Source organism: Copadichromis virginalis, linkage group LG3 (genome assembly GCF_057382275.1).
Source record: "Copadichromis virginalis isolate Kocher_CV1m ecotype Utaka linkage group LG3, C_Virginalis_male_GT1.1, whole genome shotgun sequence".
NCBI classification, from domain to species: Eukaryota; Metazoa; Chordata; class Actinopteri; order Cichliformes; family Cichlidae; genus Copadichromis; species Copadichromis virginalis.
Window position 1 is genome coordinate 61774671 of NC_140620.1, and position 21912 is coordinate 61796582.

Genomic DNA, 21912 nt, shown 5'->3' on the forward strand with positions numbered 1-21912 from the left:
GTTTACTTGTTCCACCTCTTCTCCAACTGTAGAACCGGCCCCATCCTGAAACGCACCTCCCCATTTGATCTATAGAAAGGAGGTCACAATACATGACTGCTGAATTCATTCAACCTTATAACAAAATGTCTTAAACGTATCCAAGACTACAAGCTGCAGTATACCTCGCACATCCAAGTGTGAGCTACTCAAAATGAAGTACACATTAAGATAAAGTCAAGTAAATAGTATTACGACAACACCAAGAGAAAAACAAAATAAATATCCACCCATCCAAATATGTATCCACACACACACACGTATGAGTATATGGTTATGGCGTTAACGTCATTTTAACAAGATTAACGCTGACAGCACTGATATATATGTGTATCTTACATCATTTGTGTGTCTCTGGATGTATTTCACAAACTCAGCAACTTCCTCATCTTTCTCAATGAAGACACCTTCAAAGTTCCCCTGCTCTGAAGTGCTGAACGAACACGGTGACAGTTGTTTGAAAAGAAACATCAAAATACAATTTTTGTACAAATCCATATTTGATTTATGTACACAATGCATAACGTACCTTGCATTTGATTGAAAGCGATAAAGCTTGCAGTTTCCATCAACTGAGACGGCGAGCATGTCTGGAGTGCAGGCAGGGCAGCTAAAGCATGGCTCCTTGCACATCCTGTCCACCTCACACTTTACAGCACTCCACTCCAAGAAACTTTTGCTGAAGGCATCAGCTGATATTCGGCCAGTCTTTTAAGTAGAGGACAAACAACAGAATATTCACGGACAGTCATCATAAACATTGATTTGCACAATTTCCTTAAACTTGAAAATTTAGAAACTCACCCTTCCAAAATGGGCTGTTCGTTCATCCAGCACTTTGACAAAGGCCTTAAGTGACATCCCTGCTGCAGCTTCTTAATGTCATAGAAAGACTGAAAGACATCCATTGAAAACAGGGTGCAGAAATTTAAGGTGCCAGGCCAATATCCACCACCCTGGAAGTCCTTAACTGAGGGGGACCACATTAGGCCACAGCTGGTGCAGCTCACCACTGGCAGTGCAAGGTTATAACGGCCTTTAGGAAGGATAAGGAGAAATCCAGTCATGGCTCAACAAAGACATTCATTTTTTCCCATGTTGTTTTCAAAGCGGTCTGGTAAATCCAAATGACCTTTGACAGGTGCCCACATATACTGCGGGCCGAGGGTAATTCAAAACAATGTAGCAATGTACAATTTGCAATAAAACCTGCAAACACATCTATTGTGTATGTACTGTGTGACAAAAGAGCAACTTACCATTTATGGTTACAAGAGCCACAATTGCACCGGGTGAAACCTCAACGTTACCTGCTGGGCAGTCACACACAGTCTGGTCTTTGCACAGGCAACAGCCGAACTAACATTAAAAACACACAATATATATAAAAAGAATTGGAAATTAAATGATACACAATAAATATACAATAACAGCACACACTCATAGTACATAGCAATAAATGCATAAGACTTAAAAACCGTACCTATTGGATTGTGAAACTCTGATGAAGGCTGCAAAAACCCTCCTGTTACTGCCTCTCTGCTGTGCAGGACAAAGCGTGTGTGAACTGCAATATCACAGTCAGCACAAAGGAATGGAAGAGGCAGGCAGTCCAGACACCTCACAACTACTTGTTTGCCACACTGACACACACGGTGTGACTGTGGATCCAGAGTAGCTAACATATTGTCTATAAGACAAGGCCTGGCCTCTTTCCACTTTAGCAAGGACACCATGTTTCTGATCGCCCAGTGAGTAGCAGCTGACTCAGACAACGTCTCACAAGTCATGGCTGCGTCCTCTTCTCCATCCTCCAACAACTGAAGGAGCTCCTGACGAAGCACCTCAGTTCCACACACTAACAGAAAAAAAATAAAGAAACTCTTCCACAAAGTGAAAAACACTCTAGGCAGTATGTTTCTTAGGACTGCACAAAAGCCCTGCCTAACTCAACTATAACAACAAATATAAAAGTAAAGGAATCACAATATATACAAGAAGGTAAAGTACCTTTTGTTGGGTTGACACTGGCAACATAACTAGGTTCTTCACGTGGACACTGATGCAGATCTGCAGACACTGGGGGGAAAAAGAGATTGAAGAATATTTACTTACTGAAATTCTTTGGTGAAAACAAGTTGTGAGATAAAATCAATGGTTGTGAGAACACTGACCACGTGGCAACTAGTACTTCGACTGGATGATGGTCTTTGAGGAATAAAATCTCCCTGTCTGTCAAGGGCGGCATCACTTACATTTTGATTAGATACCTTGAGTTTGTAAATGATCAGATTACATAATTGGAATACAATGTATCCAATTCAGGGTTGCAGGAGGATGAAGCCTATCCCAGCTGATACAGGACAAAGACAGGCTGCCAGTTTATTGCAGGGCTAACACGATATGTGTAACAGAAAATCCACTTAAATGTTTGATATTTCTTATAATAATCATAATTATGACTATTATTTAAAGGTTTCTTTAAATAATACATTTTGATTTTTTATAACCTCTAAAATATAAACCTGAGCTGTTTCAGATTCTGACCTCTGACCTCACTGCAGCTCCCTCTTGGAAGTACGTCTGCTTCTTGTCTACCCCCAGTGATGACCGCCTGCCCTTGATATCACGTACTGTACCTGAGGAACAAAAAAGGACAAACACTTGCCTTCATTTAAGAAGTACATTCATACAGAGGTAATCTATGGAAACACACTAGTTCACCCTTTGGGAGAAATCAGTTCCTGTGAAACATTTCTGTAAATGAACATCATGTGGAGAATGAATGAAATGAGTTCTTCAGGTGACTCAGCAGTCCCACACTGACAAATGAAATCTAGTTAAACTATTAAGCATATTTGCTCTTCTGAAATCTGTGTTAAACAACAACAAACATAAATTAGTAACAAAAATACAGCTGAGTAGAGGCTTTACAAACCACCAGCAGCCATAATGCTAAATTTTAATCTTCAAATGTTTCTGAGCCGTCTTCAACCTGCTTTTAACACATTAAAGTCCCACAGTCAATGCAGCCTGACTCAATCCTAGATGTTCAGCACACAGAGACACAGAGGTGCCGTTTAAAGTTTAGTGATAACCTGAGTCACTGATCATTTGCAGTATTACAGAGTCTGGCAGTCTTTGCATGATGTCCACGTCACTGTGAGTTTCTAGCTGACTCTCAGGTGTGACAGGTGTGCCAGCAGGAAAGAGTAATAATAACCTGCATCCTGAGGTTTGTCATGCAGGATTAAAGCAGCCAGGCTTTGTTCACACAGCTAGGATTGTATTTTACACTGACCCTGGGTCAGTATAAGTATCATACAGTTTAAACGAAGCACTGAAACTTGCACATATTTATTACAGATGCACTGAAGCTAATCGAGATATTTGCTGTCAGTCTGTGGCTGCGATTAAACACTTTACTGGAAACTTTATTAACTAGTAACTTCATCAGTCATGACAGAAGCTAATATTTCTGTGCTAACATCGTTTAAACAGTAACAGCTTTCCTCCAATATAAGCTAACGTTTACACAGTAACTTTAAGCTAGCACCATAAAGACGGTAAAACACGTAATAACATCTACAAATGCATCTTAAAGCTGTTATATTAGCACTCGGTGTATTACTAACATAACCACATTAACATTACTGACACTCGCAGACTTTTAATAGTCATTCTATAAATGCTGTCCGTTTAAATGGTCTTACCTGGTGGTCCATATGGTCCATAAGTGAAGCAGAGGGAGCCTGACCATGCGTCACACGTTTGACGAGTTGGGAGTGAGAACGTGTTGGGCTATAAGGAACACACTCACTTCCTGAGCCCTGGGCAATAAGAGACGTTTTGTGTTTTATGATTTATTGATATGTTTGATCCTTTCTGACCTGCGTTAATGAAGCAGTCATTAGAGCACCATGTCCGCTAGAATAGTTCTGTAGTTTGATGCTTGAGTCGTTGCAGACTTGTTGAAACTCCCTCACCCGTCAAAGCAGCGTCTTTGTTATTCGCGTCCAGCAGATGGCAGTGTTTCACTGTCTGACGGCTGTCTGAAGCTTCAGCTGGATTATCCGTTTGCTATGTTTGCCATGTTACAGTGGGGAGGAAAAACTCCTTTTTAACAGGAATATCTAGACATGAGTGATTACTGCAGTGGGGCACCATCTGTGCTATCTATAAGAAATGTTAGCAACAATAAAACTCTGAGGATCAGGGCTCCATTTCACTCCAGTGTTCAGTGGCATTTTAAAAGAGTGAATACCGACGCTGAATGTCTTTGTAAAGCAAAAGCACTTTGTTAGCCTTTACAGAGCAAAGCTATGGATCAATGTGCAGTGAAGAAAAATCGAGGTGGCCAGTCTGTCCTTTCCTAACCAATCACAGAGCTCCTTACATTGTTGCGCTGGAGAATAACTAAATATAATATAAAGATGATATTGAAAATAATCTTTTGTAGAGTCACTACTTAGTGGGCAGAGGACAGTTATCACTTTGCTGGATGCTTTAAAGTCGCATGTTCTGTATTTGCTGTATGCAGATTAGCAGGATATTAACAGATTAACAGCTTTTATTAGACTTCATATGATAATCAACAGTGAAGTGTTTCTCTTTCAGTGTTTATTCTTGCTCATTGAATGATCTCTGTTCAGATAATATGCTGCACTCATCTCATGTTTCTTTAAATACGGCATCACTTGTCCAGCTGTCAAACTCTGAAAGAGTTACAGTTTCACCACTGAGCACTTTGAATGGTTATTCTTTTATTTAAAAGCACTTATTCTAGCTGCATCATCAATACGACAAAAACAGTGACTTCAACAAAAATGTATCTAAAAATATTTAGGGGGAAATGTTCCTACACCCCTCATGTAAATGTTACATCTCCAAAAGGGAGAAATAATCAGAATAAGGCGTAATCATTGTCATGATAATAATGACCATGAAAATGAAACTAGGCCTACCTTTAGTTCAGCACACTCAGTGTTGCATAAAGACATGCGAACATGCCATCATCCATTCTGGAGCCTACTTTTAAAAAGAGCGAGCTGTTTATTCTGGCTGAGTAGCAAACAGAACCAACCATGAAAACCTAAACTGGGAAAACACTCGGAAACCTTGAACACTGGGAATATGGAGACACAGGGGTAGGTGAACAGACACTGACAAAGGACAGAGGAAAACAGAGACAATATATATAAGACAAGAAGTAACACAGACACCCTTTTCGGTGACAAAAATGAGAAAATATCCAGTGAAAGGCAGTTCTCTTGGAAAAACTGCCTTATTGATGTCAACGGTCAGAGAAAAATGTCTGATAGGAAGGCAACCGTAGCTCATACAACCATTTGTTGCAACCAAAGAATGCAGAAGAGCGTTTTGGTCAGCTAAGAACAGGAAATTGAAGCTACAGTTCTCAAAATTTGACATGAGAAGATTGGATAAATGTTGCCTGGTCTGATGAGTCTTGATTTCTGCTCTGACATGCAGATGGTCGGGTCAGAATTTGGCATAAATAGCATGAAAGGATGGATCCATGCTGCCTCATGTCAGCTGTGCAGACTAGTGGTGGTGGTGTCACTGTGGGGGGGAGGGGCGGTATTTTCTTGCTGAAACGTTACATAGTGTGTGTGTGTGTGTGTGTGTGTGTGTGTGTGTGTGTGTGTGTGTGTGTGTGTGTGTGTGTGTGAGAGAGAACAACTTGAAACAAACTGCAGCAATAAGGGCAAACTAGTGCACAGTTATGTTTGCGTGAGCGTTATTTTGTATGCATTTGTACAGTTCCATAACTGTGAGAATACATTGATAGCATTTAACTCTAGTAACAGGCATTTGTACCAGTAAGCATGAAAAAGTAGGGAAAAGAACTAGTATGTAAGCACTGACTAGTACTGTAAAGTATATGTGTATATAGGGCAATCGTGGTTCAAGAGTTCGCAGTTCATCCTGTAATTGGAAGGTTGCCAGATTGAGCCCTGCCTCCGACAGTCTCGGTCGTTGTGTCCCGGGGCAAGACACTTCACCCGTTGCCTACTGGTGGTGGTCAGAGGGCCCGGTGGCGCCAGTGTCCGGCAGCCTCGCCTCTGTCAGTGCGCCCCAGGGCAGCTGTGGCTACAATGTAGCTGCCATCACCAGTGTGTGAATGTGTGAATGACTGAATGTAGTGTAAAGCTCTTTGGGGTCCTTGGGGACTAAGTAAAGCGCTGTACAAATACAGGCCATTTACTGTGCGTGTGTTTATGCTCAAGTGTATGAATAAATTAGTCAGTTTTAAACAGTTTCAATTTAAACAGTAGAAGAGTGGCACTATATTTATATATTTATAAAGAATTTCAAACAACAATTAATTGATGCTCAAAGCAGGTTTATTTAATTAATATCCAGATTTCCAATTAGTTCCCAATTCATTCAGCAGCAAATCACATCACCACTCACTTCAAGGCTGTATGTATTATTGTAAGGTAGACCCTACAATAGTACATACAGAGAACCCAACAATCATATGACCCCCTATGAGCAAGCACTTTGGCGACAGTGGGAAGGAAAAACTCCCTTTTTACAGGAAGAAACCTCCGGCAGAACCAGGCTCAGGTCGGGGCGGCCATCTGCTGCGACCGGTTGGGGTGAGAGAAGGAAGACGTTTGTTGTAGGTCTGATTGAAGGACTGATGTGATGGTAAGTTGTCTGCTGCTCCGCTTTGAATATTGAGAGATTAGTTGATGGATTTCAAGCCAAATTGTGCCCAAGTTTAAGACCATATTCATTGGTTGTTTTTGTTGATGTTATTGTTTTGGGCTTTTTTTCCACAAGAATTTCTAGCTCCCCTAGAATTCTGGCCACCCAAACGATGATTGCTGCTGAGAGAGCACAAGGTTTTGTCCCCCTGTACTATTCATGTCAGTGCAGGGGGTTCTCCTTGAGAGGCCAGGGTCGAAAAAGGGATGCTTCAGAACCTCCGAGGGTGTTATGCGCTGATTTGCATCCAAGGCCAACATTTCTTTGATTAGCCTTACAAATAATGTTTGGCCATTTTCCGGTCCTCGCCTAACCTTCAGCAGTTGTTCGAGGTCATCGAGACACTTAAGTTTTATATATCGAGTTTCCTTGGATCGATAATCTGTCTCGTATTGAAATTGTTCTTGGGTCTTAAATGTCCAGCGCTGTTCGTTGTGGTTATCCTCGATGAAATAGCTGTCAGTGTACAAGCCAGACTCTAGAAGATGATCTGGTAGCTGACCCTGGGTTTCAATTATGAATTTCAAAACGTCATAATCGTCTTCCCCAGGATAGAGAGGCACCCCTGTAGCAAGCTCCACAGCTACCAGCCCCAGAGACCACATGTCGATTGCTTTGTCGTATGGAATGCCAAGCATAACCTCAGGTGCACAATAACCAATTGTCCCCACACGGTCACCAGGAATCACTGCAGAAGCAGGACATGCGAGGCCAAAGTCTATGAGTTTGACTTTGACGGGAGACTCACTGCGGTTCACAACCATGATGTTTCCAGGTTTGAGGTCAGCATGCACTATTCCCACAGAACCCAGGTGGAACAGAGCATTTGCAAGCTGATGCAAAATTGGCCCGAGTTCTCTCATTGGGAGACCTTGGTTATTCCGGTCCCCAATGTAGTCCCACAGGCTTTGGTCGAGGAGTTCGAAATTCAAGCAAATGCGCTCTCCATCGAGGAAATAGCCGTTCCATTCGACAATGTTGCACCTGTCTGGATCCAAGCGTCGTAGCTGCTCCAGGATGAAAATTTCCAGTTTTGCCTGGAGCAGAATTTCAGGGTCGCTCTTGTTGACTTTAATAGCAACCGTTTTGTTGTTTTTTGTATCGCGACATCTGGTTACCAAACCAAAGCCTCCTTCTCCAAGGAAGGCCTCTACCACGTGGTGATCTCCTAAAATGGTCCCTTTCGTTATTTGAAGATCATCTTCAGAGGCAGATGGGTTGGCTGAGGTGTTGATGTCTCTTTTTTGAGGAAATTCAACTGAGTTTTGGAAACTGCAGCTGAATTTTTGCGATCCATGACTTTTCCAGCTTGAAGGCTGCTGAGAGAGCACAAGGAGTTCTCCCCCTGTACTATTCATGTCCGTGCAGGGGGTTCTCCTTGAGAGGCCAGGATCGAAAAAGGGATGCTTCAGAACCTCCGAGGGTGTTATGCGCTGATTTGCATCCAAGGCCAACATTTCTTTGAATAGCCTTACAAATAATGTTTGGCCATTTTCCAGTCCTCGCCTAACCTTCAGCAGTTGTTCGAGGTCATCGAGACACTTAAGTTTTATCGATCGAGTTTCCTTGGATCGATAATCTGTCTCGTATTGAAATTGTTCTGGGGTCTTAAATGTCCAGCGCTGTTCGTTGTGGTTATCCTCGATGAAATAGCTGTCAGTGTACAAGCCAGACTCTAGAAGATGATCTGGTAGCTGACCCTGAGTTTCAATTATGAATTTCAAAACGTCATAATCGTCTTCCCCAGGATAGAGAGGCACCCCTGTAGCAAGCTCCACAGCTACCAGCCCCAGAGACCACATGTCAATTGCTTCATCATATGGAGTGCCAAGCATAATCTCAGGTGCACAATAACCAATTGTCCCCACACAGTCACCAGGAATCACTGCAGAGGTGTTACATGCGATGCCAAAGTCTATAAGTTTGACTCTGAATTGAGACTCACTGCGGTTCACAACCATGATGTTGACAGGTTTGAGGTCAGCATGCACTATTCCCACAGAACCCAGGTGGAACAGAGCATTTGCGAGCTGATTCAAAATTGGCCTGATTTCTCTCATTGGGAGACCTTGGTTATTCCGGTCCCCTATGTAGTCTGACAGGCTTTGGTCGAGGAGTTCGAAATTCAAGCAAATGCGCTCTCCATCGAGGAAATAGCCGTTCCATTCGACAATGTTGCACCTGTCTGGATCCAAGCGTCGTAGCTGCTCCAGGATGAAAATTTCCAGTTTTGCCTGGAGCAGAATTTCAGGGTCGCTCTTGTTGACTTTAATAGCAACCGTTTTGTTGTTTTTTGTATCGCGACATTTCGTTACAACACCAAAGCTTCCTTCTCCAAGGAAAGCCTCCACCATGTGGTGATCTCCCAAAATGGTCCCTTTAGATATTCCAAGCTCATCTGAGCCGAAGGATGGGTTGGCTGACATGGTGTAATGTGTCTGTTTGCGCTGTGGATTGGTGAGAAACAAAACTGAACTTGTTTTGGTTTCTCTCGTAAATTGCTCTCAAAACTTCTCGAAAGGGTTTCAGTTGCTGCAGGTCAACGTCCGTTAAGCATAAAGTAACAGGTGAGCGCTCCTATTTATGGGTTTTGGGATCAAAGCAAAGTTATGACGTCAGAAAGGATCAAAGCAAAGTTACCGCGTCACAAGCGATCGAAGCGATTCTAATATGTGCGCATGCGCACATATGAGAAGCGATCGAAGGGATTCTCATATGTGCGCATGCGCACACACGTGCTTGTTTGTGTAATATTGTTCACACTAAACTTGACCCTAATCAATTTAATATCAGTCAATCAAAGAAAATCTTAGTTTTGGAAAATTTTAAAATGACATAACTGACAGTTAAAACCTTTTTTGTTCATGTATTTGTATTTGTATTGTCTTCGGGTTTTTTTTGCATACCATGTCAAGCTTTTCTGTATATAGTCATGTCGTAGATTTCGGAGCAAACAAGAAATTGAATTGGATTTTAATATTGCAGTGCTTGGATTTCGGATTTGGTGCTTAAAACTTCTTGAAACTGTAACCGTATTTCATTCACCACAAATAACTATCTGATTGAATAGTTTTCTTATCAGATAGAGAAATAAAACGAGTCGCAAAGTCTAAAAGCAACATTTCTCTGCCTGGGCTGTACCTCTGCACGTTAGTCTGTTTCAGTGTGTGACCCCTCACCCCCTCCCTGATCAGTCGGGGGTGAGTGCGCTAATGTGCCTGGAGGCCGTTTTAATGAGTGTTTGCTGGAAAACGAAAAATACAAGAAGGATTTGTACGTTTTCACAACGGGGGAGTTTGCGTACTAGTAAATAATTTTCTCGAGTGTGTACGTTACACATGTTATTTGTTTAAAATTGGTATTATTATTTTGCTAGCTAGCAAACTCGCGGGATAAAGGATTGAAGTGCATTCAGTGCGATACAATACGGTGGCGCTATTCTAACAGTTAGTTATTGCAGGGTAACTTGTAGAATATGCTGTGAATTGAACCAAGATTACACAGCAGTAGCAGTAATACGAGTTACTTCCCTCAAGTGAAAGCGTTAAACGTTAGCCCGATGCTTAACTAGCCAACGTCAGGCTTTCTGATTGAAGGCTAAAAGCGGCGTTGTCACCAAGTAAACAGAATTATGATATTTTTGTGTATCGCTGCAGCCTTTTCAAGTGTTAACCTGGTGTCTTTGGGAACAGCTTAGGGGGAAATGACGGTAATATGACTGAACCATATGGGAACAAAGAATAGGCACTTTTTTGTGCTACCGAAGTTTCCTCGCTTTCATTCAAAATCTGTTTCTCATTAAACAATTGAAACATAATGGCTTCAAGCTGACATTGAGGCCTGTGGGGCACTATCAGCCACTGAGACAGTAGACAAGTGACTATTTCACACTTTAAGGCTGCCTGTTTATTTAAGGGAGATGAACAGTACATTATAACTGTACATAATAATATCAATGATGATAGATTAAATAAATGGGTTTTTGAAAGACGCTTGTGCATTTTTAAAGTCTAAAGTGTTGAATTGATCTGAGTATGTCATCTGTTCAAAGCCTCTCCCAGTCAGTGCTGTTCTCTATGCCTGTCTTACTCTACATGATGTTATTAGCACAAACACTTTAAAGGTGATAACAATAACACAGACTGCAATGTAGTTAAGCGTCTTACAGTTAGTTTTGAATGAATGAACTTAAAAAACAACACAAGCAAAGATCTGTCTCCTCCTGTTTTTTGTGTCACATAAGAAAGAAGCATCAATATCTGATGAGAAGACTTATTAATTTGGCCTTTCACGTGGTCTTATTCAGGTGATGCGAAGTGAAATATGCATCCTTTTTATGGTAATGTGCTGGAAAATGTTGAAAATGGACATTAAACGTGCTCACAAAGTGCTTGAATTTGACCCTGAAAGGTGTATGAAGCCAGAAAAAGTCACACTTGGAGTAAAAACCTCTCATAGCAAGTTAATCATATTCAATTGATTTGATGCTTTCAGCACAAAATTTAGCCACACAGTCAGGACAGCGTCTGATTTACCTTCATCGGTAAACGTGTTTATGCAGTACATAGTAACAGTGTGGCTGAGTCCTCTGGTTCAAATCAGTTCCAGTACATTTGGAGATGTAAGTCTTAACCTTTCACATGCATCGGGAAGGAAAAAACATTTAATCTTCACAGTACTGCCGAAGTGCAGCGATACATTGTGAAGTGCACATTTCCATTTCTCATACAGTACCGAGCAAAAGTCTTGAACCACCCCCTTATTTTTTCGTGTTTTGCCAGGTCAGTCTGTGTTAACGGTGTTATTAACTGCATTCTTCAACTAAAGAAGTGAGAACAAATGATGTGGGCTTTTGTTTTTTTGCAATAGGCTGCAAGTAAATGTGTAAAGATACAATTTAAAATTGGTTCTTTGTTAAGTTTTCTGGTCCTTTCCATGACTTAGGTGTCTGTTTATGTTTGAATGTTTCAGAGATTAGTGTGAAGGGTCTTAACAGACAAAAAGTGGTCAAATACAAGCCCTGGATTAAAAATCAGAAACACTTTAAAAAGCCTGGAGAGCTATTCCTTAATACCACTTTAAAGATTACAGGGAAGTCCGGATCCCTGGAAGCAAATGAGGGATGGCTCAAGACTTTTGCACAGTGCTGTACATGTCATGTTCCCTGTTTTATAGCTCAGCTCAAACTGACACGTTCTCACTAACTGCTTCTCATTTTCTCCACAGTAAACTTTGACCACTTCCAGATACTGCGGGCCATCGGGAAAGGAAGCTTTGGAAAGGTAATGCAGCCTCCATTTTTCACGCCACTTGTATATTGTTTGCCCTTAATTACCCACCACGGTCGTCATCTCTAAAGAATCAGTGCAAGCGAAGCGAAATGTGCTGGGATTACACTTCAGTTCTCGTGTGCTGCTGTTATTTAATAACAGTTATAAATGCAGCTTATGCAATTATTTCTATAAAGTCAGTTAGAGGAGAGCCAATTTCTATTTCATCTCACTCAATCTAGGTGGGAATTTTGACCCCACGTCTCAATTTAATTACAGAGCACATTGAATGTCTGGATGAGACTTCAGTAATGAATTCAGGACTGTGTGTGTGTGTGTGTGTGTGAGATACACAATTGGGGCTGCAGAGATTGGAATAGTTTACCTTCATTTTAAATATCACTGCCCTGTGCACATTGTCGGCTTTAAAATTCAAACTTAAAGAGTTTGTAAGTAAACTGGCTGAGATGAGACAGACGATGCACCGGGTCCTCGTCTGAGTGCTGGCTTTCAGTTGTGCTGTCTCTGTTGCCCAGCCATGCACACACAGACACTGTGCTACACTTACACAGTGAGACAGATGCTCACAGAGACGTCCAGATACATTTTGTCCTTGCTGGAGGTCATCTTGTGTTTTTTGGCCCACTGTAGCCTCACACCGAGCTCCTGCTGTTTTTTGAACACTTTAACAGCACCAGTCTTTAGCTTCCTGTTGAACACACAGTGGGGGGGTGCAGGAGGTAATAAATCAAGTTTGATTATCCTAATTTATAGCTGTCTTTATGTTAAGGATTAAAATAAAATTCACAAGAGGAAGGTGTTGGTGTGTGTGGTTGGGAAGAGAAGGGCGAAGCTAGAATGAACAGTGTTGAGTAAGTTACTTTAAAATAGTAACTTAGTTACATTACTAGTTCTCTCAAAAGTAACTCAGTTACTTCAAGTTACTCGTTACTTTCAAAGTAACTAGTTACTAGGGAAAGTAACTTTGGTTTTACTCAGAATTCTCTTGTTAATGTGTTGCTTCCATAACTTTGCCAGTCTTCTAGCTTGCTTACTTGCCACAGTGCACTGTGCCACCTACCAATAGAAAGGAAAAGATAATGTGCACATTTCCACGAGAGAAATCCCACGTCTGGACCGTCGTTGACTGCTGCCATGATTCTAGCCTACGTCACAGCGTCATGTGCGCCTTTTACATCAACACAAAAACTGCAGTCGTGGTGCTTTCGATTGTACTCAGAACTCAGAAATTCTGCCTTCTGAATAGGAAGATGTAGGTAACACCAGACTGCAGATGAGCTGCTTACAGGGCTGGACTGGGACAGAAAATCGTCCCGGGTATTTTAACTAGAGACCGGCCCACCATTATAGGAAAAACATAAAGCCTTTGAATGAAAACAAACGCTGTTGTGACAGTGATGTACACTGTTTTGATGGTATATATGCATCAATCTATCAATCGTTTGTTGTAAGATTCAGATAATTATTTTTTAAAAGCTAGACATTTTAAATGAGAATAAGAAAGAAAAGTATTTCCTTGTGCCCACCTCTCCCTGTTAATGCCCTACATGCCCCCCTGGCAACACTTTGCTAGATCCGCACCTGCACAGTTACCAGCTGTCAGCTACCTAAAAAAGGATCCTGGTGTTATTTGTCTCTCAGAAACAGTTCATAACTTCCCTTCAACTCATTCATGTCACCTAAAAGGTAAACCTGTTTCTCCATCACCTGTTCAGCTCTGATGATCCAGTAAGGACGTCTCCTGGTTTCATCTTCATGTTTCCCTCTCACCAGATAACCAAACCATATCATGACCAGCAGCTTTACAGCTGTGGCTCCATCAAACATCAGCTGATACTAGAAATTAATATTAAATAAATTCTAACAACAGCTGATCAAGCTTAAAAGTGCTGCTGTTGTTTACCGCGACATCCGCTGGTTTCCTCTTTCTGGCGCAAAGTGAGCGATAAACAAACAAGAGAGCCGATCAGCTGATCATTGATCAGTTTCATGATTGAAGTAGAAACGGGAGAGAGAGGGGGGAGAATGACAGTGTAAAGACACAGAATAAATCCAGCTTTGTGTCTTTTTCATTGTAGCTGAAGTCCGGGACAAACTGTTCCTTTTCACCTCAATAAGAAACGCGTAATATTTTCTCTGAATACCAGACGGGACGGTTGGCAACTCTAATAACTTATGAACAAAATAAAGTTCAACATCATTAACTTCATAGCACCACCCAGCTGTATAGAAACTCCGTCATGCTAGCTAGCACGCAGTACGGAAAAAGTCAGAATAACGAAAATAAACTCCACCTAAACTTGGTTCATATCTGACCCAGAGAGACTGCAGGTCATAACTTCTTACCTGAAGTTCAGGTCACACTTGGACCGGCGGCCGCCTCGGGTCTCTTTTCCTTCTGCGTCCCTTTTCCTTCATCCACCTGCTGGCCTCCACCACTTGCTAATGTTACTGAATCTGTGGAAACTCCGCGATAGCCACCACACGAAGTAACGAGTAACGACCCTATCTAAATCCCAGTAACGACTAACGTGTTCCTGATTTTGGCATAATAACTAGTTACCGTGCTCGTTACCACAATAATAACGTAGTTACTGTAACGCGTTAGTCCCAACACTGAGAATGAAGCACAAACAGAGGGAGGTGTTTGCCTCTCGCTGTAGCGCTGTGAAACACGATCTGTAGATTGCAGCTTGTGTAGGTGCTCCAAGAAAATGGGTTCATTGGCATGCAGCACTGTAGATGTGCACGTATGCACTCGCGAAAGAGAGAGGATGCTTGTGTTGCTGAGCTCGTTCTTGCACAGCGGGGAGATGTGAGGTAGGTTGGGGCTACCTCATAACTCCCCGCTGTGAGGCTGCCAGATGGGAAGAAGAGGAAACCGCCTCGTTGTCCTGAAACGCTCGTTTTCCTCTGCTCACTTTTCATCTTTACAATCTCAGCACTTGGGTGTGTATCTTCTTGCAGTGGGCCTCTCAGTTTCGTTCTTATTCATAAGCTCCTCTTTGTGTTATTTAGTTTGTACCTGAAAAGTCTAATTTATGCCTGAGTACACAAGTACAAATAAAAGGAGTACCACGTACTTTAATGGGTCAGCTTGGGTCCAGACCTGAATTAGAGATAATGTTGGGCTGTTTTAGGTCTGAGCCACTAACCTGACGAAAACGCAACACAACTGCTGGTAAGTGCGTGTTGTTTAAAACAGAGAGTTGGAGAGGCAGGTCAGTGCTTTTAAAGGTTTATCAGGTGTCAAATCATTTTATAGATGGGAAATGTAGGACTGTGCAAAAGTTTGAGCCACACCTTAATTCTAACATATAACTTGCTGGGTAATGGGAAACGGGTGCAACAGTTTAAATTTGAAAAGTTTACATGAAAATACAATATAAAAGGCAAAAACAGAGTTGATATAATGAGGTAATGAGCTTGAGCATCTTTATCTTCAGCACGCCCTGAACTCTCTTAGGCACATTTCTTTGGAATTCCTTTAAGTAGTCTTCAGGAATAGTTCTCCGAGCTTCTTTAAGGACATTCAGAGCTCTTCTTTCGATATCAGCTGCCGTTTTGTTCCATTCTCTGCCGAGATGATCCCACACGGCTCAGGTCAGTCCATGAATGATGGTGTTTCGATGTGTTTAGTAAGCTGCTGCCGATCAGACGCTTTCCAGATGGTATTGCATGGTGCATCAAAGTCTGGTGGTACTTTTCATAATTCCATCAATTTTGACCAAATCCCCAACACCCTGGCTGAAATGCAGACCCAAACTATGGCAGAGCTGTACAGTAGTTTACAGGTGGTTGTAGACATATTACCACAATTTGAACCAGAACTGTCAAATTTTGGTTCATCACTCCATCAGACCTGCTGCTACTGATTTTCAGTCCAGTTCTTGTGTAATTTGTTATCCCTCAGCCTTTTCTCCCTGTTCCCTTCCTTAATAATGGCTTCTTGACAGCCACCCTTCACTGACACCATGAGATGAGGCTTTGGTGAACACTAGATGGATCAACTGAAGGACCAAGTGCATCTTTCAGGTCCTGTGTCAGGTGTTTGCTGAATTTTTTTTGACATGACTTTCAGGTACTGTTCCTCCACTGTAGATAGATTTTTCAGCTTGTCCCCTTTTTTTCTGTCTTCTACTTTCCCAATCCAAAGAAATTAAATAGTGTGTTTCTGTGACAGGTTGCTAGTAACAAAGTCCCTAAAGATAAAATTTAAAATTGGTTCTTTGCTAAGTTGTGTGTTTTGTATTGTATTTGACAACTCGGGTTTGTCCCCTTGAGTTAGGTTAAGTGGTTTAACCCCCCCAAAAAACAAAAATATCGCTCTGAAAGCGATCAGGTACAAGGACTGGACTGAAAATGGGTGAAAAAGTAGTTAATGTCCAAAGAAAAACTTTAAATGACCTTCAGAAAGTCTAAAGAAAGGAAGAAGAAGAACATCTGGCTCAGTACAGGCAAAATATAAAGAACTGAGGAGAGGCTCAAGACTTATTCACAGATAATCAATCAAATTAATCAAGCGTCATCTGGAAGCATCCTCCTGGCTGTAAGAGCGTCTCGTTTTTGTCTCATTAACTGTCTGGTGGCGCTCACAGTAGTCTGCTGTGACGGGGACCTCGAGGACTAATGTTACAGGGAAATCATTAGGAAAGTGCTTTGGACTGAGCTTTACTGAAATCTCAGTTTTCCCCCTGTCGGAGAGCTCCACCACCTCCACCCCTCCTCCTCCTATTCCTTCTTTTTAAACGTCAGTGCAGGTACCGTCTCCCTCCCTCCCATCCCTGTATTTTTGTTACATAGAACTTAGTGGCTGTGCTCACTGTTCAATTCAAGTTGGTTTAAGAGAGATGGTAGTTTAAAAAACACAAAAACAAGCTGTTTTGGTAAAGCAATATATATGATTATTAAAGATAAAATATAGTGTTAATTTGTTTGAGTTCCTTCCCTCTCTCTTTACTTCTCACTCTGTTTTGAAGCATCTGCCTTCCAGCAGATGGGGGAGACTGTATTGGCAGCTGCTTTCCAGGAGGATGTAGCTCATCTGTATCGCGAGGCCTGTTGGGCCATATACGTCCTAAGAGTAAGAGTAATTTCCTGCTCTCTCTTTTCCTCTCTAACTTTTCCCTGTGTGCATTAGGGCTGCCACAAACGATTATTTTGATAGTCGACTAGTCACCAATTATTTTTGCGATTAGTCGACTAATAGGATTAGGGCTGCACGATTAATCATTAGAAAATCGCGATCTCGATTCAAACTTATTTGCGATCTCATTTCCAAATGACGATTTAAAAAAGAAAAAGAAAAAGACGACGACGATTGTACCGCATTTTGATCCGGGACGTACTCTGCATGAAACCAAGTGCTCACTCTTCCTGCTCAACAAATGACAAGGGCGGAGCCTTATACCACGTGATACAGAAGCTGTGCCGTGTGATGCTAATATTAGCAGGGAAAAAACAACGGTAGACTGGTGGGTAATAAGCGCATGAATAATACAGAAAACAGAGATTGGAGACGGGAAACTGTTCTTGAAGTACAGAGACAGATAGAGAGAGAGCTAGCTGTGCATGGAGTGTGATTTTAATAGTCGTGGAAGCAAAACAGCAAAATTAATGACATTGATCAAATGTGAAGCGCAGTTTGCTGCTTCTTTTGCTGCTGGCTCTGTGAATTTTGGTTGGAGAGACAAAACCTGCAGCTCAGAATCAGCGCAAGAAGACGTAATCGCAGCGCGGACCGGACGCATCAGGATCGCTAAGCTCCGACAGCGTGTCCGTCTACGAGCCGTCGGGTGAGAAAGCCGAGAAAGACAAAGTTGATTCTGATGCGTCGGTCCGTTCTGTGTTTACGTCTTTGTGTGGAATCAGTGTACCTGCTCTCATTTACACGGATTCGCATTTGCGACCAAATTGGTTGCACTCTAGAGCCCTGTTACTTGATGAAAGTTGGTTTTGCAGAGTTAATCTTGCAGCTCAGCCACAGCATAGCCCTCAGCAACCAAGAGCATGCTAGCGGGCCGTTGTTATTATGTTATTACTGTGCTTTTCGGAAAATAAGGCACTCTAAAAATCAGTCCTTTGATTTTTCTGGAAATCGACAGTGCTCCTTATAATCCGGTTTGCCTTATGTCTCTACCAGCTTTGCACATCTACAGACTGAAATCTTTGCCCATTCTTCTTTGCAAAACAGCTCCAGCTCAGTCAGATTAGATGGGCAGCGTTTGTGAACAGCAGTTTTCAGATTTTGCCACAGATTCTTGATTGGATTTAGATCTGGGCCCTATTTCAGGAAGCCGGTTTAGTGCAAACTCTGAGTAAGTATACCCTGAGTTAACGAAAACTCTGGGTTTTCGGTTTCACAAAGCGAGTTTAGATTAATCCTGAGTGAGTTACTATGACGACACACTCCGTGAAGCTAACCTGCTCCCTAGCAGGTTTACTTCAACTAACCCTGACGTTCTCCGCCTCTGTGTCGGAAACCTGACTGTAGGAAGTGTCAGACATGGCGTGCTCCTTCCTTGAAGAGCCAGTAGATGTTGAAGCCCAAATTCTCCGCAGAGCTCTCCGCCGGGAGAGAGTGATTAGAGCGCGTTCGGACATTTTATCATTTCCTGATGATTTCCTGTGTGAACGTTACCGTTTTTCAGCACAATCTATAAGTTATTTGAATAACATCCTCAGGCCTAATATTGCTCATGTGACACATCGTGGACATTCTCTCAGTTCTGTACATATTATTTGTATTGCACTTCGGTTTTTTGCAAACGGGAGCTTTCTGTATAATATTGGTGACGCTGAGCACGTTTCCAAGGCTACCGTCTGTCGGGCAGTCAGGAATGTTACAGTTGCACTGAAACGTCTCCTGTACTCGTTTGTGGTGTTCCCCGGTCACAGACCCACAAGATTTATCAAAGAGGGATGCCACAAAATTGCAGGTAGCAGGATGAACAAAATTTAATTCATGATGTGGTGATACTTGAACTACTACTTAAATTGTACATTTATTTTCACGGTTCCCAGGCGTGATTGGCTGTATAGATGGCACTCACATTCCAATCATTGCTCCTTCAGTAAATGAAGGAGACTATGTGAACAGGAAGTCATTCCACAGCATTAATGTACAGGTATATAGTTCCCTGTAGCATTTCAAACTAACAAATTATTTCATTATAGTAATGGATGCTAATTTGTGTTCTCTGCACTGTGAAGATCATATGTGATGCTGCCAACATTATCACAAATGTGGAAGCCAAGTGGCCAGGCTCTGTGAGTGGTGGTGGTGGAGGACCCCCACCTGTTTTTCGGGCCTCCTCTTTTTTTCTAGTGGCCATAACGGGTCACATTTGAGCATACAGAGTAAGCAAATATGTACTTGTAATGTGCTCAGATGATTTCAATAAGTGCTTACAGAAAGAAAATTAATGTAGCCTCTAACTGCAATTGATTTAAATCGGACAAAGAGACCAAGCACTATGGCTCAATTACACCTTACCTGTTTGGTATTTGGTGAGTATTGAGTTGTATTTTTGTTATTGACCAAATACTTATTTTCCACCCTGATTTACGAATAAATTCTTTACAAATCCTACCATGTGGATTCATGGATTTTTTTTTCACATTCTGTCTCTCACAGTTGAAGTGTACCTCTGGTGCAAATTACTGACCTCTGTCATCATTTTAAGTGGGGGAACTTGCACAATCGGTGGCTGACTAAATACTTTTTTGCCCCACTGTATGATCCACCGGTGGTGATATTTTGGTATTTTGTGAGTTCCTGATTTAACAAATCAGCTCTTTAATCCAGGCCTGAGAGATTGAACTTTAAAGCGCTATAAAATATTCTTACTGAAAACAGTCGCAAAGTATTTTTCTCCATGATTATAATGAGCTTGGGAGAAATTCACTTATATGGGACACTGATCGAATGAGAAGTCCCGAGCCTAAAAGGATTGCAGCGAGTCAATCCAGTCCAAAAACAAGGAACTGTTTCCTTCAAAATGATGACGTCATCTTGCTGGTGATGGAGGCTCGAATAGGTTGCGCGTGAGACTCCATTATCAGCAATATCTGGTATGAATGTGTGTGGATGTATGCATGTGACTGGACTGTGACGGACTGACGACTAAAAGTTTAACTGACTTGATATTGAGACAAAAACGGTACCGACTTTAGGATTAGTGAATGTCCACAACAATTCACCCAGCCTGTAAAAGAAGGGTGGATGTTTTGTCTTGCTTTGTTTTGTTTTTGCAAGAACAGAAGGATGATAGAGACTAAGGGGGGAGGCTGTAGCTTCACATGAGTGTGAACTGCAGACTGAACCCTTTGGTTGCTAATTTTGAGTTACTGATGTTTGCATTAAGAAAATTGTGTTTTTAGTAGCTGTAGTTCGATTAATGTATCATATTATATGGTTGGGAATGTTAAATGCTAAAGTGAAGAAAAGGTTTGATTCCACTCATGACGGAGCAGGTTATTATTAACCATAGCAGGTCACTGTAAAGAGTCAATTAACTTTTATAGAGGTAAAAAAAAACAAAAAAACAAAAACCTCCACTGAGGTCTATGAATAACAGGGGAATGATAGACTTGCCACACTCAAAATGGAGATATGTAATGATAAACACTGGTCCCCGTCTTTTGGGTGCTTTCTTGAAATAGTCAGCAATTTAAAAGTAAGATAGACACAATGTCCTCCTGAGACCCAGGGAGGAAGAAAAAAGAAAAAAAGGAAAAGCATTTTCCTTTTTTCTTTTTCTTTTTTTCTTTTTCAGATAAATCAAGTGTTGGGACGGTAAAAAAAACACATTACAAAAACAAAATTGTTTTTAACCAATTTTATTTAAATTTTACAACATGTGCACTACAGTGCACAAGGGGAGTTCATTGATCACGAATGTGAAACTAACAAAATTCAAGAGCTATTTAAGAAAATTAAAAGCTCCACTGAATTTGTTGTAAGCAGGATATTAAAACTTATTTATATAACAATATAATAATAAAAATGTAGATCAGGGACCAACTTAGAAGTCACTGACACTTCACTAGCTGTAAGCCATTGGTTCAGGAACAAGTGATTGTACTGGGCTTTCTATTTCACAAAAATCAATTCATTTATGATATCTGAGCAAGTACTGTGATTTTTTTATTTGGAGACACAAAGGAACATTTGGCACTTCCCACATCTCACATATGTTTTACTGTTGCACCCAACCATTCTACAACTGAAATGCCTTGGACTGTTAACCATCTCAGGCAAGTGGAGGGAACCATATTTTGCTACACTCTCATCTGATTGGGGCCTCCTTTTCTTGATTTTTGGAGAGAACTCTTCATTACTGGTATTATTCAGGTCTTGTTCACATGTTTGTCCCTGGTTTCTCAGCCAAGAGGAGCTTGAACTCCAGATACTGGGAGTTCTTTTTGCACATTGAGATCATTGATAACTTTCAGCAAAGACGTGATCGTGTAGAAACAATCAGGTGTCATGGATTCAGCTATAAATGCGACTCTTATTTTTTACTATACTGGAAATCATTCCTGCATTTTACCCATATTTTATTTTTAACTCAAAGCAAAAATTCCAGATTCTCCTACATGTTGGTTTTGGACCAGATAGGACGACAGATTTCAGGTGGCCCTGTGTTTTTCTCTATCACATCTGCCACTGCATCTCGATAATCTTTGTGTGGCTCCTCCTGGGTTCTCACCCTCTCCTATCTGGCTCACATGACTCTCATCTTCTGAAAAATCTCTGTTTGAATCTCGCTCAATTATTCTGTTAAGAATTCTCTCTGCCTTTGTCAAAGAGTTGTCTACTAGGAAAAAGTGAAATAAATATAAG

At 41.4% G+C, this 21912-nt stretch overlaps 2 protein-coding genes and 1 long non-coding RNA gene across 3 annotated transcripts in view; 1 reads left to right on the forward strand and 2 right to left on the reverse strand.

The window, feature by feature from the left end:
• Positions 1-21912, forward strand: part of LOC146716484 (protein NLRC3-like) — a 368054-nt gene that overhangs the window by 38194 nt on the left and 307948 nt on the right. The gene's annotated exons all lie outside the window — the stretch shown is intronic.
• Positions 850-3941, reverse strand: LOC146716485 (uncharacterized). The gene is made up of 3 exons (XR_014919179.1): positions 3753-3941; positions 1523-2678; positions 850-1398 (listed from the first exon to the last, which is right to left on the reverse strand). It is a non-coding gene; the product is annotated as an uncharacterized LOC146716485 (long non-coding RNA).
• LOC146716486 (uncharacterized) lies at positions 6387-9323 on the reverse strand. The gene has a single exon (XM_085452468.1). It carries the CDS (start codon positions 9198-9200, stop codon positions 6864-6866), a length of 2337 nt encoding a protein of 778 aa, XP_085308594.1. The 5' UTR covers positions 9201-9323; the 3' UTR covers positions 6387-6863.

Bases quoted from the DNA above. Each gene is read 5' to 3' on its own strand.
- LOC146716486 (XM_085452468.1), bottom strand. From the start codon at position 9,200: ATGTCAGCCAACCCATCCTTCGGCTCAGATGAGCTTGGAATATCTAAA.